Source organism: Rhinoderma darwinii, chromosome 10 (assembly GCF_050947455.1).
Source record: "Rhinoderma darwinii isolate aRhiDar2 chromosome 10, aRhiDar2.hap1, whole genome shotgun sequence".
Lineage (NCBI taxonomy): Eukaryota > Metazoa > Chordata > Amphibia > Anura > Rhinodermatidae > Rhinoderma > Rhinoderma darwinii.
In genome coordinates this window covers 25,098,537-25,110,268 of record NC_134696.1, presented here as the reverse complement: position 1 = coordinate 25,110,268, position 11,732 = coordinate 25,098,537, and the positions used below count along the sequence as shown (strand labels likewise).

The following is an 11,732-nucleotide window of genomic DNA, read 5'->3' as shown; positions in this document are numbered from 1 at the left end:
ATCGCGGTGGTCCCCGCCGATTAACCCCTTAGAAGCCGCGTTCAATAGCGATCGCGGCTTCTTAGCGGTTAAGCTGCCATCGCCGGCCTGCTACACGATAGCGGGCCGTGATGGCTACTATGGCAACCAGAATCCTAACAATGGACTCTGGCTACGCCATCGACGGAAGCCTAGTGGGTCCCGACAAAATCAGGACCCACTATGCTTGCTGTCAGCGAACAGCTGACAGCTCTAATACACTGCACTACGCATGTAGTGCAGTGTATTAGAATAGCGATCAGAGCCTCCTGCCCTCATGTCCCCTAGTGGGACAAAGTAAAAAAAGTGTAAAAAAGTAAAAAAAAGTTGTGTAAAAATAAGAAAATAAAAGATTTAAAAGTAATAAAAGTAAAAGTCCCCCTTTTTCCCTTATCAGTCCTTTATTATTAATAAAAATATATAAATAAACAAATAAACTATACATAATTGGTATCGCCGCGTCCGTAACGGCCTGAACTACAAAACGATGTCGTTATTTATCCCGCGTGGTGAACGCCGTAAGAGAAAATAATAATAAACCGTACCAGAATCACAATTGTTTGGTCACTTCACCTCCCAAAAAATGGAATAAAAAGAGATCAAAAAGTCGCATGTACCTAAAAATGGTACGGATGGAAACTACAGTTCGTTACGCAAAAAATAAGTCCTCGCACGACTTTCCTGATGGAAAAATAAAACAGTTATGGCTCTTAGAATAAGGTAACACAAAAAATAAATTATATTTTACAAAATGTATTTTATTGTGCAAATGCCATAAGACATAAAATAAAAGTATAAACATCTGGTATCGCCGTAATTGTATCGCCATTCAGAATAAAGTGAATATGTCATTTATAGCGCACGGTGAACGCTGTAAAAAAAATTGAATAAAAAACAATAGTAAAATTGCTGTTTTTTTAGTCACCACGCCACCTAAAATTAGAATAAAAACTGATCAAAAAGTCGCATGCACCCCAAGAAAACTACAATGAATTCCTCAAGGTCTCTAGTTTCCAAAAAGGGGTCACTTTTGGGGGGTTTCCACTGTTTTAGCACCACAAGACCTCTTCAAACCGGACATGGTGCCTAATAAATTAAATTAATTCAATGTCACCTCTACTTTGCTCTAAATTCCTGTGAAACACCTAAAGGGTTAATAAACTTTTTAAATGCTGTTGTGAATACTTTGAGGGGTCTAGTTTCTGAAATGGGGTGTTTGATGGGGGTGTCTAATATATGGGCCCCTCAAAGCAACTTCAGAACTGAGCTGGAAACTAAAAAATAAAATAAAAATGAGGCAATACTTCGCTTATACTCATAATGAGCCGTGCCCACCCCGAGATGACCCCAGTTTTGACCGTTTGTATAAACGGAGACCCCTATTAGACCATTTCAGTGCCCGGTTTTCCCAGCATTCACCCCCGAGAAGTGTATTTCTATAGATGAATCCCTGGTACATTTGAAAGGGAGGCTTCAATTCCGCGAGTACCTGCCGGGTAAGAGGGCAAGGTATGGCGTGAAGATGTATAAGCTGTGCGAGAGTGAATCAGGGTATACCTACAAATTTAGGATATATGAAGGGAAGGACACCAGTACTCAGCCCCCAGAATGCCCCCCCTTACTGGGAGTTAATACAAAAATTGTGTGGGATTTGGTGCACCCACTGCTGGACCAGGGTTACCACCTCTACCTGGATAATTTTTATACCAGCGTCCCACTCTTCAACTGCCTCGCTTCCAGAAGTCCTGCGGCATGCGGCACTGCTAGAAGAAACCTGAGAGGCCTCCCTAAGACTCTGCTTGGACAAACACTCAGAAGGGGTGAGAGCAGGGCACAATCTAGCAGCAACATATTGTGTGTCAAGTACAAGACCAGGGAGATGCCACACCAGTACCCATGTACCTGTACGAGGTACCAGTACAGGGACCCCCAAACTAGACTGCATCCTGGACTACAATAGGTACATGGGAGGGGTGGACTTGTCAGATCAAGTCCTGAAGCCTTACAGTACTTCTGGAAGCGGGGCCACAGGCATCGTACCAGGGCAACACTTTTTAGGAGAAGTTCCCCAAACTGGCAAGAAGGGAAAAAGTCAAAAGAGGTGCAGAGTCTGCTATAAGAGGGGGATAAGGAAGGACACAATATATCAATGTGACGCGTGTCCCGAAAAACCAGAGCTCTGTATGAAAGAGTGTTTTAAAATGTATCATCCATCCCTTTATTTTTAATTTACCCCAGTTTTACTCGCTCTGATCCACTTCGCACAGCTTACCCCTCCTCATCTTTCCCCTCTGAGCCCTGCTGTGTGCCCAGGCAGCTAATAACAGCCACATGTAGGGTATTGCCGTACCCGGGAGAGCCCACATTACAGTTTATGGGGTGTATGTCTCCGGTGGCATATGCTGGGCACAATATATCGGACAATGACATGGCATATATATAGAAAATTGCAAATCTCACTCTGCACCATCTGCTGCGCATTATCTTTTACACAATACCTGTGGGGTCAAAATGCTCACTACACCTCTAGATGAATTCCTTAAGGGGTGTCGTTTTTAAAACGGGGTCACTTCTCAGGGGTTTCAACTGTACTGATACCTCAGGGGCTTCTGCACACACGACTTAGCACCAGAAAATTCCCAGTAGGCCACATGGTGGTCCTTTCCTTCTGAGCCCTCCCATGGGCCCAAGCGGCAGTTTATCACCACAAATAGGGTATTGCCACACTCAGGACAAATTGGGCAACAAAATGCGGTATTTTATTCCTTGTGAAAATAAGAAATTTTGAGCCAAAACTACCTCTTATTGGAAAAAATTACATTTTTTTGAATTCACAGCCCAATTCAAATAAATTCTGTGAAAAAACTGTGGAGTCTAAATGGTCACAACACCCATAAATGAATTCCTTGAGGGGTGTAGTTTCCAAAATGGGGTCACTTCTGGTGGGTTTCCATTGCTTTGATACCTTTGGGGCTCTGAAAATGCGACATGGCACCCGAAAACCAATCCAGCAAAATCTGGGCTCCAAAGAACACATTGCGCTCCTTTCCTTCTAATACCTCCCATGGGCCCAAACGGCAGTTTATGGCCACAAATAGGGTATTGCCGCACTCAGGACAAATTTGGCAACAAAATGGGGTATTTTATTTGTTGTGAAAATAAGACATTGAGCCAAAACTACATCTTATTGGGAAAAAGTTTTTTTTTTTAAATTCACAGCCCAATTCAAATAAGTTCTGTGAAAAAACTGTGGGGTCTAAATGGTCACAACACCCATAAATCCCTTGAGGGGTTTTGTTTCCAAAATGGGGTCACTTTTGGTGGGTTTCCATTGCTTTGATACCTCTGGGGCTCTGCAAATGTGACATGGCACCCGAAAACCAATCCAGCAAAATCTGGACTCCTAAGAACACATAGCGCTCCTTTCCTTCTGAGGCCTCCCATGGGCCCAAACAGCAGTTTATCACCACAAATGGGGTATTGCCGCACTCAGGACAAATTGGGCAACAAAATGGGGCATTTTGTTCCCTGTGAAAATAAGAAATTCTGATCAAAAATGACATTTTATTGGAAAAATTGTCACTCTTAATTTCACAGCCAAATTCAAATACGCGCTGTGAAAAAACTACAGGGTCAAAATGGTAACGATAACCATAATTCCTTGAGGGGTGCAGTTTCCAAAATGGGGTCAGTTTTGGGGGATTCCTACTGTTTTGGCACCTCAACACCTCTCCAAACCTGGCATGCTGCCTAAAATATATGCTAATAAAAAAGCACCACCAAAATGAACTAGGTGCTTCTTTGCTTCTGGGGCTTGTGTTTTAGTCCACAAGCGCACTAGAGCCACATGTGGGACATTTCTAAAAACTGAAGAATCTGGACAATACATATTTAGTTGTGTTTCTCTGGTAAAACCTTCTGTGTTACAGAAAAAAAAATAGAATAAAATTGAAATTCAGAAAGAAAAACGAAATTTGCAAATTTCACCTCCACTTTGCTTTAATTCCTGTGAAATGCCTGAAGGGTTAAAAAACTTTCTAAATGCTGTTTTGAATACTTTGAGGGGTCTAGTTTTTAAAATGGGGTGCTTTATGGGGGTTTCTAATACATAGGCCCCACAAAGCCACTTCAGAACTGAACAGGTACCTTATAAAAAAGGCGTTTGAAATTTTCTTAAAAATATGAGAAATTGCTGTTTAATGTTCTAAGCCTTGTAACGTCCAAGAAAAATAAAAGAATGTTCAAAAAACGATGCCACTCTAAAGTAGACATATGGGAAATGTGAACTAGTAACTATTTTGGGTGGTATAACCGTCTGTTTTACAAGCAGATGCATTTAAATTCTGAAAAATGCTATTTTTTCTAAATTCTCTAAATTTTGCAATTTCTCAAATAAAGACTGAATATATCGACCAAATTTTACCACGAACATGAAGCCCAAAGTGTCACGAGAAAACAATCTCGGAATCGCTTGGATAGGTTTAAGCATTCCGACGTTATTACCACATAAAGTGAAATATGTCAGATTTGAAAAATGGGCTCTGAGCCTTAAGGCCCAAACTAGGCTGTGTCCTTAAGGGGTTAAAAACGCCCCGATGTACGCACCATACACGCCCACTTGGACTTTTGCAAGCCTCATTTGCATAACTAAAAAAATGGTCATAACTTGGCCAAAAATGCTCGTTTTTAAAAAAAATAAAAACGTTACTGTAATCTACATTGCAGCGCCGATCTGCTGCAATAGCAGATAGGGGTTGCAAAATCTGGTGACAGAGCCTCTTTAAATTGCCCCCCTAAACCAAAGTTCAGAAGATCGTGGACACTTGTTTAACTAGGATATCTAAATCGAGGCCTTTTGCCGAAACAGCCTCTAAGCACAGGAAAATGACACGTAACAAGTAGATTGCAGCAGTTTCTCTGAAGGGACAGGGTGTGGTTGCTGGAACCTTTGCTCCCAATATAAAATTGGAAGAAACCTTCGAGTGAACACCTCATCTGTTATGTAACCTTGTATGTAGATCTCCGACAGAAGCAGTGCGCCACCTCCAGGTACTACTTGATAGATTACGGAACCATAGGTTCAGAAGTATATGCCAGACCAGTCTACAAATCAGGGACTCTAATTAGATCTTATATAGGATTCCTTTAAGCCAGTCAAGTTAAGTATTGAGCTCAGGTTTTTTTTTTAGATGCCAATTGAGCTCTGCTTAGCAGGTTTCTAGCACTGTATCATGCCCTAGTCGGGTATATGTAGTGCACTATTGGCACCTAACAAGTGTGCCCCTTTCCAACCTGACATTTCTGATTACTGGAGTCAATTGACTCCAGCATTGTACTAACCACCTGAGCTCTACAATATCTTGTCCCTCCCTGCAGGGACAGGCTTGATCACGTATTGATGACCAGACCACAAAAAAAAAAAAACATTCACACAAGATGATGATATTTTGAGACCTTTATTAATAGATGCTTGCAATTTGTTGACTGAAAACAAAAAATCAGGTGTACGTTTATTACAAATTAAAAATGAGGTTCTTAAAAATGTCTGTTTGACCAGATAAGAAACAATTTAAAAACCTTTGCAGGCAAGATTGCGAAAAAATATGTTTTTTAAAAAACTTGTCATTCCCAAAAGGAGATCTTTGATATAAAATAAAAACATCGCTGCAAGAAACCATGCAGGACGATATTATCTGGTCAACAGCAAAAAGCAAGCACTTAAGGTCTTCAGTTCCAATTCTTTGTTCAATTTCTTATTGCTGGAATTTCAATCTTGACTTTTTTTGATGACAAAACTGTAAGGGGAAAAAAATAAAAAAAATTATATATAATGAGAAATTAAGTCCTTTGTAACAACTTTCAAAGGTGCAGAAACAGTAACTTAGAGGTTAGGTTACAAATTAAAGAAAAAAATCCCGTTCATCTATGTTCCAGCATTGGCACTAACCCGGATGGTGGTAGAGGTGGTAAGCCGGTATTTACTCAGCCCCGCCCTGCTCAGCCTCGGGAGCGGACGTGTTTTCTGCTGATGTTTCGGCTGCCTTGGTCTCTTTACCATCTTGTGGTTTAGGGTTTTCTGGGCGTCTGCGTCTGTAGTTAAAGTTACGGCGGTACCGACGTTGAGGTGGCTGCTGACTCTGGGTTCCATCACCCTGATTTTCTTTATCTTCTTCATTTCCATCCTCTCTTGGTTGCCTCTGACGAGGAGGTCCACTGCAAACAGCCATTAAGTAGTGATGAGCATCAAAGAAATATATCCAAAAACACAGCCAGTTACCCTTTTAAGGAACGATGTGTATTTGAGTCTAAGGCCTCATGCGCATGACTAATTTTTATCTGCAATTATGGCTAAAAACTACTGATCCATTCATTTTCGTGTACACTTTCCCGTATATTTATGGGTAAGCGACCAGGCTGTATAAATGTTAAAGCAAAAAATGGGATATGTCCTATTTTACTTGGTTGTGGACCAAGTTCCTATACATTTTAACATGAGCATGGCCCACAAATGCGGGTGACAGTCCACAGCCCGTTCGTTGAGTATTTATGGACTTTGAGTCCAGACGTGCGCGTGATTGCTAGAACAGAAGACCCTGGTCGCAAGACTTCAGCTAGGCGTTTGAATGGAGCAGCGGTTGGGCACACACTTGCCACTCCACTCAACCTACATCACCGAAACTGCTGAGCAGCTGTGACAGACTAAATTGAGTGGCAGTGCACGTGCCCGACTGCCGCGCTTCACTCAAACTCCTATCCGAAGTCTTGCGGTCGGGGTCCCCTGTTCCAGCAATCAGTAGGGGATTGGGGTCTCACTTAGACCACCACGGTCTACCTATTCAGTAGTTACGTGAACAAAAATAAATAAAAATGCTTTAGGATGGAATTCATCTTTAAAAAAAAAGGGACAGCAGTTTGTCTCATTACAAATTCTGCAATGTTAACATTAATTAGTTAAAAAGTTTTTCAATGTTAAAGAAGCCAAAGAGCTACTTACTCATACCTGCGGAACCGTGGCCTGAAGCCTCTGTACATATTCTGTCTACCCGGCCTGCCTGGTTCGCCTGTACCTTGGACTTCTCCTCCCTAAAAAAAAATAATATTTTTTTATTATTTTTTTTTTTTTTAACTCCGTTGAATATAGGCTTGTAAAAGGTTTAAGCTTACATTTGAATTCCACTTACCTCAACTACTTCATCCTGTACTGGTGCATTAGGATACTGTGGTCTGCGGCCATATGGTCTCCGTAGGTAGAAAGGAGGATAACGACGCCTCCGGTAAGGGCGTTGTTGATTAGCGCCTTCTCCTTCTACCACAGTCTCACTTTCTTCAGTCTTCTCTCCACTGTCACTGTTCTGGTAGTTTTGCTGGTAGTTACGTGGAGGACCTCTGCGACGTGGATAGCGCCTATAATGATTGCGATCTGCTGCATATTTGCTGCCTTGGACTGGAACACCATCAGGACCAGTTACATTAGCTGCCTCTGCACCCTGTGGAGAACGACATCAGTTCATGCCAAAAACTATTTCCAGGAACTTCCAAGACATTTAGCCTCATTCTACATGCAGGGGTTTTCTTTAGATTCTTCTGAATACAAATGAAAACCAATCACCCAGATGGTAAGAGACTAAAAGAAACTCCTTACCACACTGGAAAAGCAGAAGTATTACAACGTGTCTGCGGCAAAACACTAGAACCGAAACCTCCAACTACGCCATTACTGATGAGTACCAAAGCAAATGCAAGTGTGACATTTACACATAACAAGCTCTCCATTACATAGTTTACAGCAGCCCATCCGCCTTCATTTGTAAACCTGATCATATTATTTCTGAATTACTAGGTGAAGCTTGTAAGTCTTAAAGCCGTTCAGAGACCAAAATAAAGTAAAAAATATGCTGCTCAATTTGTCCAATCCAAAACAAGCCTTACCTTCTCTCCCTCCACCACATCGAACTCTACAATCTCCCCATCTCCCACACTGCGAAGATACTTCCTTGGGTTGTTCTTCTTAATGGCAGTCTGGAAATGAAAGAAATCAAAAATTGAACACACTTGCAGCAGTCAGAAAACTGAACTAGAGCTGGTACTTTGGTAGCCAGGTCCTTGGTTCCATTAAAGAGGGATTTGCCATTTTTTGTTACTCTTCACATATCCACAGGACAGGTTATTAGTATGTAATTCAGAGGCATCCTACCGCTGGGACCCCCACCGCTCCAGAGCACGTGCTTACCTAGTCATCCATGTGTGCCCCTATTTGAATGTAGTACTGCGCACGCTTAACCACCACTCCATTTATTTTCTATGGTGCTGGCAGAGATAGAGGAGCCACAGACGTAGAACCCCCACTGGTCATATTTATCACCTATGCTGTAGATGGGCAATAACCATTAGGGAACACCCCTTTTACACTAAACCTCGGTGTAGTTCATAGAGGACAGTGAGTGGAACAACAAGCAGGTAACCGTGCCTAGGCATCATGTTAAAGTATACAAGTGGTTTTAGTCTGATCACAGCCCCTTTGAAAACCTAGTGAGTGACCGATTTCCTTTTAGACTGGGTTCAGTGGGTGTTTTTGAAATCCTGGAAGGAAAAAAACATCTTAAAAAACACGTGTTTTTAAAAAAAAATACTTACGTGTATGGATACACTGGACCACGCCTCAGCTGAGCTGGTCCTAACAGAATGCCTATATGATCAGATCTATTGTTTGGGGGTACTGGGAGTTAATGTTAGTCTCTGCCCCCCCCCCCCATGATATTACTTTGTATGGTATGTGATCAAAGTGTGTATCAGCTGTCAAATATTCTTTTGTACTAGCTAAAACATTGATGTGAAGGTGATAAGATAATGAATGCTTACTGTAAAGGATCTTTAGGGGATTGTGACATACAAATAATTATTTTGTAAAAGAGGGAACTAGTTTGAGCAGGGAAGGGTGTTAAATGTTCTTTTCATGTATGAAAAATGTGAAGATGCTAAAACATTTTTAAAAAAAAATCAAATAAAAATACCCACGTGTATTAGAGAGTGAGTCACTAAACTCAAAAAACTCCAAAACACTAGAGTATCTTTTCAGCATTTCAAAAACATACAATGTGAACGCAGCCATGATGAAGCTCCGAGTTACTTCATTTAATAGACCAACAAGTCACTGTCCTGCAGGGTAAAGGGTCAGATAGCGATGTCATCACTGAGCATTACACCAGGTACAGTCCTCTAGATACACTACTATATAGTCACTGGTAGCGGTGCTCTTATCATCAGGGGGCTTATGGTTGCAGAAGGAAAGTGGCGTGCGAGACCAACGCCTCAAAGGAGTTTATGCAGTTTTATTCCTATTTCTCCACTCACCTGGTGTACAAACACATCTTCCTTGGTGTCATTCCTACAGGAAACAAAATAAAGAGACATATGGATTTATTCACTGTATGTGCATTCAAAACCACCAAGACTGAACCCCTGGTAGTTCTAAATGGTAACAAGATTTACTCCACGAAATAAGTTATATACATGTTCTCATTAATATTTTATGGCTAGATATAAACAATGTATCAAGCAGAACAGGTCAGTCAGCGCAGTTCCTCAATGACTAACATTTAAAGGGGTTTTCCCATAGTCATTAGTCTATCAACAAGATAGGGGATAAAGATCTCATTGACCACTGTGACCCCAACTGATCACAAGTTTACCTTACCATTCCTGACAGCCTCATAGAAATGAATGGAGCGGTGGCAGAGAACACGAACTACTGCTCATTCCTATGAGGCTTCCAGGAACAGTAAGCCTGTTCTTGTGATCGCTGGGGGTCCCAGCAGTCGATCGGATATCAATCACCTATAAATAAGGATTATGTGAAAACCCCTTAAACCATTCACAGTTTAGAGGAGCAGCATCTGCAGCAGTCACAGGACCATGCGGTCTCCATTAGCGCTGCTCCACTTTGTCATCAAAAGACTCAATATAAAGTCCATAAAGCAATACAATATCACACACGTTACAAAGTATCAAAGTAAACAAAAACAAGCTTTGTCAACACAAGACTCACCTGTTAATGAAGCCGTATCCATTACGCACATTGAACCATTTGACGGTGCCCAAAACCTTGGTTGCTGCCAATGAAAGAATATAAAAGTAAAATTTAAAAAAAAATTATAATAAATCAGTGATCAGATATTTGTACATCGCTAAAGATTAACACTTATCAGATGAGGACAAAGTCTATGAGATACCAATGATCAAACATGCGAGTGACAAATGGCTCCAACCAAGGTGAAAAATTGAGAATATATATATATATATATATATATATATATGTTTATTTACCATTCAGACACTAGAATATATCTCCATCATTGTGACTATAAGCAGTACTGAGAACTGGAGGGAGGGATGATAGAATTTATAGGCCATGGAGTAGTAGTTCCTTCTCTAGAAAGCACCAGTGAGGCACCACGTGGCTGGAGCAAGGCCAAAACACTCGCCGGCTCTCCCTCCAGATCATATACAAGGAGCCCGGGCCTAGCATTGGGCACATGCAACGCCCAGACCCTACTCTAGGCGAGGGAAAAATCCCTGTGCGGGCGGAGCCGGGACACAAAGGGTCTGAGAAGGGACGAGTAGGCCGCAAGCAGACAGCGGACATTTTGAAGGCCCCAGGAAGCAATGACGTCACGGCCGTGAGGCGGGCGGAGAAAGAAGGCGGAGGGAGAAAAGTAGGGGGGGGGGGGACGACCGCCACACTCAACGCGTGGCAAGCGGTTCACATCAGACGGTTAAACCGACAGCACCAACCGCCACCGTGCTGTTAACCCCTTCACTGCCCGGCTCGCCATTATTGCAGACCCCCTCCCCTTCACTGTTATTCCTGCACTTACCGATGACCTTTTTCTCCCCCACAGAGGCCTCCGGTTCAGGGCTTGACTTGCTTTCCAAGGCGGCTGGCTGCTGCTGCTGTTGAGTTTCGACGTCGCTGCTCATGGTGGTACTGTAAATGGTTGTGATTCCCTTCAGAGTTGGTGACTCGGGCCGGCGGTTGCTCGCTGTTTACTTTGACCCCGGGTGTTGATGGTAACTTAGGCCGGCGGTGGGGGGCTGCTGCCTTCGAGCTCCCTGCTGTCCGCTCTCCGCTCCCGCTACCGATCGAACTGCCTAGAATGACGTTACAGACGGGTTAATCATCGCAGACTGCCCGCCCTGAGCGCCCTCATATTGGTCGAGGGACTCGTCAGTCGAAAGCGCTGAGGCTGATTGGTGGATGGGAGTGTCAGTCTAGCCGTAGTATATTGTGATTGGCTATAGGTTTTCGCGCATGGTCGCTATTGGGTGAAAAAGACGTCAATCACAGGATTGGTGGGATTAGTCTCGACCGTGGCCTCAGACGGCACCATAGCTGTTCTGAATACTAACACGGTGCTGTGGGGGGAGGGGAGGATGACAACGTGCCGAGTTCAAATCCAGGGGGGCACCGTTATTACCCCATTTTTACCGTTTCCCTCAATGTCACCGATCAGTACAATTAATTGGGGATAAAACCTGTTTATCATTTCAGACGTTTCCACAGACACAATGTGGTTACTCTAGTGCAAACAGGTCATTTCCGAAAAATCTGTGAACCGTTCATTACGTCCCTGTTCACACTGTGTATTTTCCTACGCTGTTCCAACAGAAAAACGTACAGAAACATGACCGCATTGAATACAATGGGTTTTCTATCC

At 42.6% G+C, this 11,732-nt stretch overlaps 1 protein-coding gene across 2 annotated transcripts; it reads right to left on the bottom strand.

Moving 5' to 3' along the window:
• Window positions 1-5,455: 5,455 nt before the first annotated feature.
• Window positions 5,456-11,212, bottom strand: YBX1 (Y-box binding protein 1). 2 transcript variants are annotated; one of them, XM_075839543.1, is made up of 8 exons: window positions 10,893-11,212; window positions 10,064-10,127; window positions 9,370-9,403; window positions 7,948-8,037; window positions 7,200-7,505; window positions 7,013-7,101; window positions 5,966-6,231; window positions 5,456-5,813 (listed from the first exon to the last, which is right to left on the bottom strand). In XM_075839543.1, exons 1-7 carry the CDS (start codon window positions 10,993-10,995, stop codon window positions 5,997-5,999), a joined length of 921 nt encoding a protein of 306 aa, XP_075695658.1. In that variant the 5' UTR covers window positions 10,996-11,212; the 3' UTR covers window positions 5,456-5,813; window positions 5,966-5,996. The 2 variants fall into 2 exon arrangements, with proteins under 2 accessions (XP_075695658.1, XP_075695659.1); XM_075839544.1 differs by having other exon boundaries at window positions 7,019-7,101; window positions 10,893-11,211.
• Between the last annotated feature and the right edge of the window lie 520 nt (window positions 11,213-11,732).

Bases quoted from the DNA above. Each gene is read 5' to 3' on its own strand.
- YBX1 (XM_075839543.1), bottom strand. From the start codon at position 10,995: ATGAGCAGCGACGTCGAAACTCAACAGCAGCAGCAGCCAGCCGCCTTG. The intron at 8,038-9,369 runs GTGAGTGGAGAA...TTTCATTTCCAG, and splicing joins AAGATGTGTTTGTACACCAG to ACTGCCATTAAGAAGAACAA. The intron at 7,102-7,199 runs GTAAGTGGAATT...ATTTTTTTTTAG, and splicing joins TACAGGATGAAGTAGTTGAG to GGAGGAGAAGTCCAAGGTAC.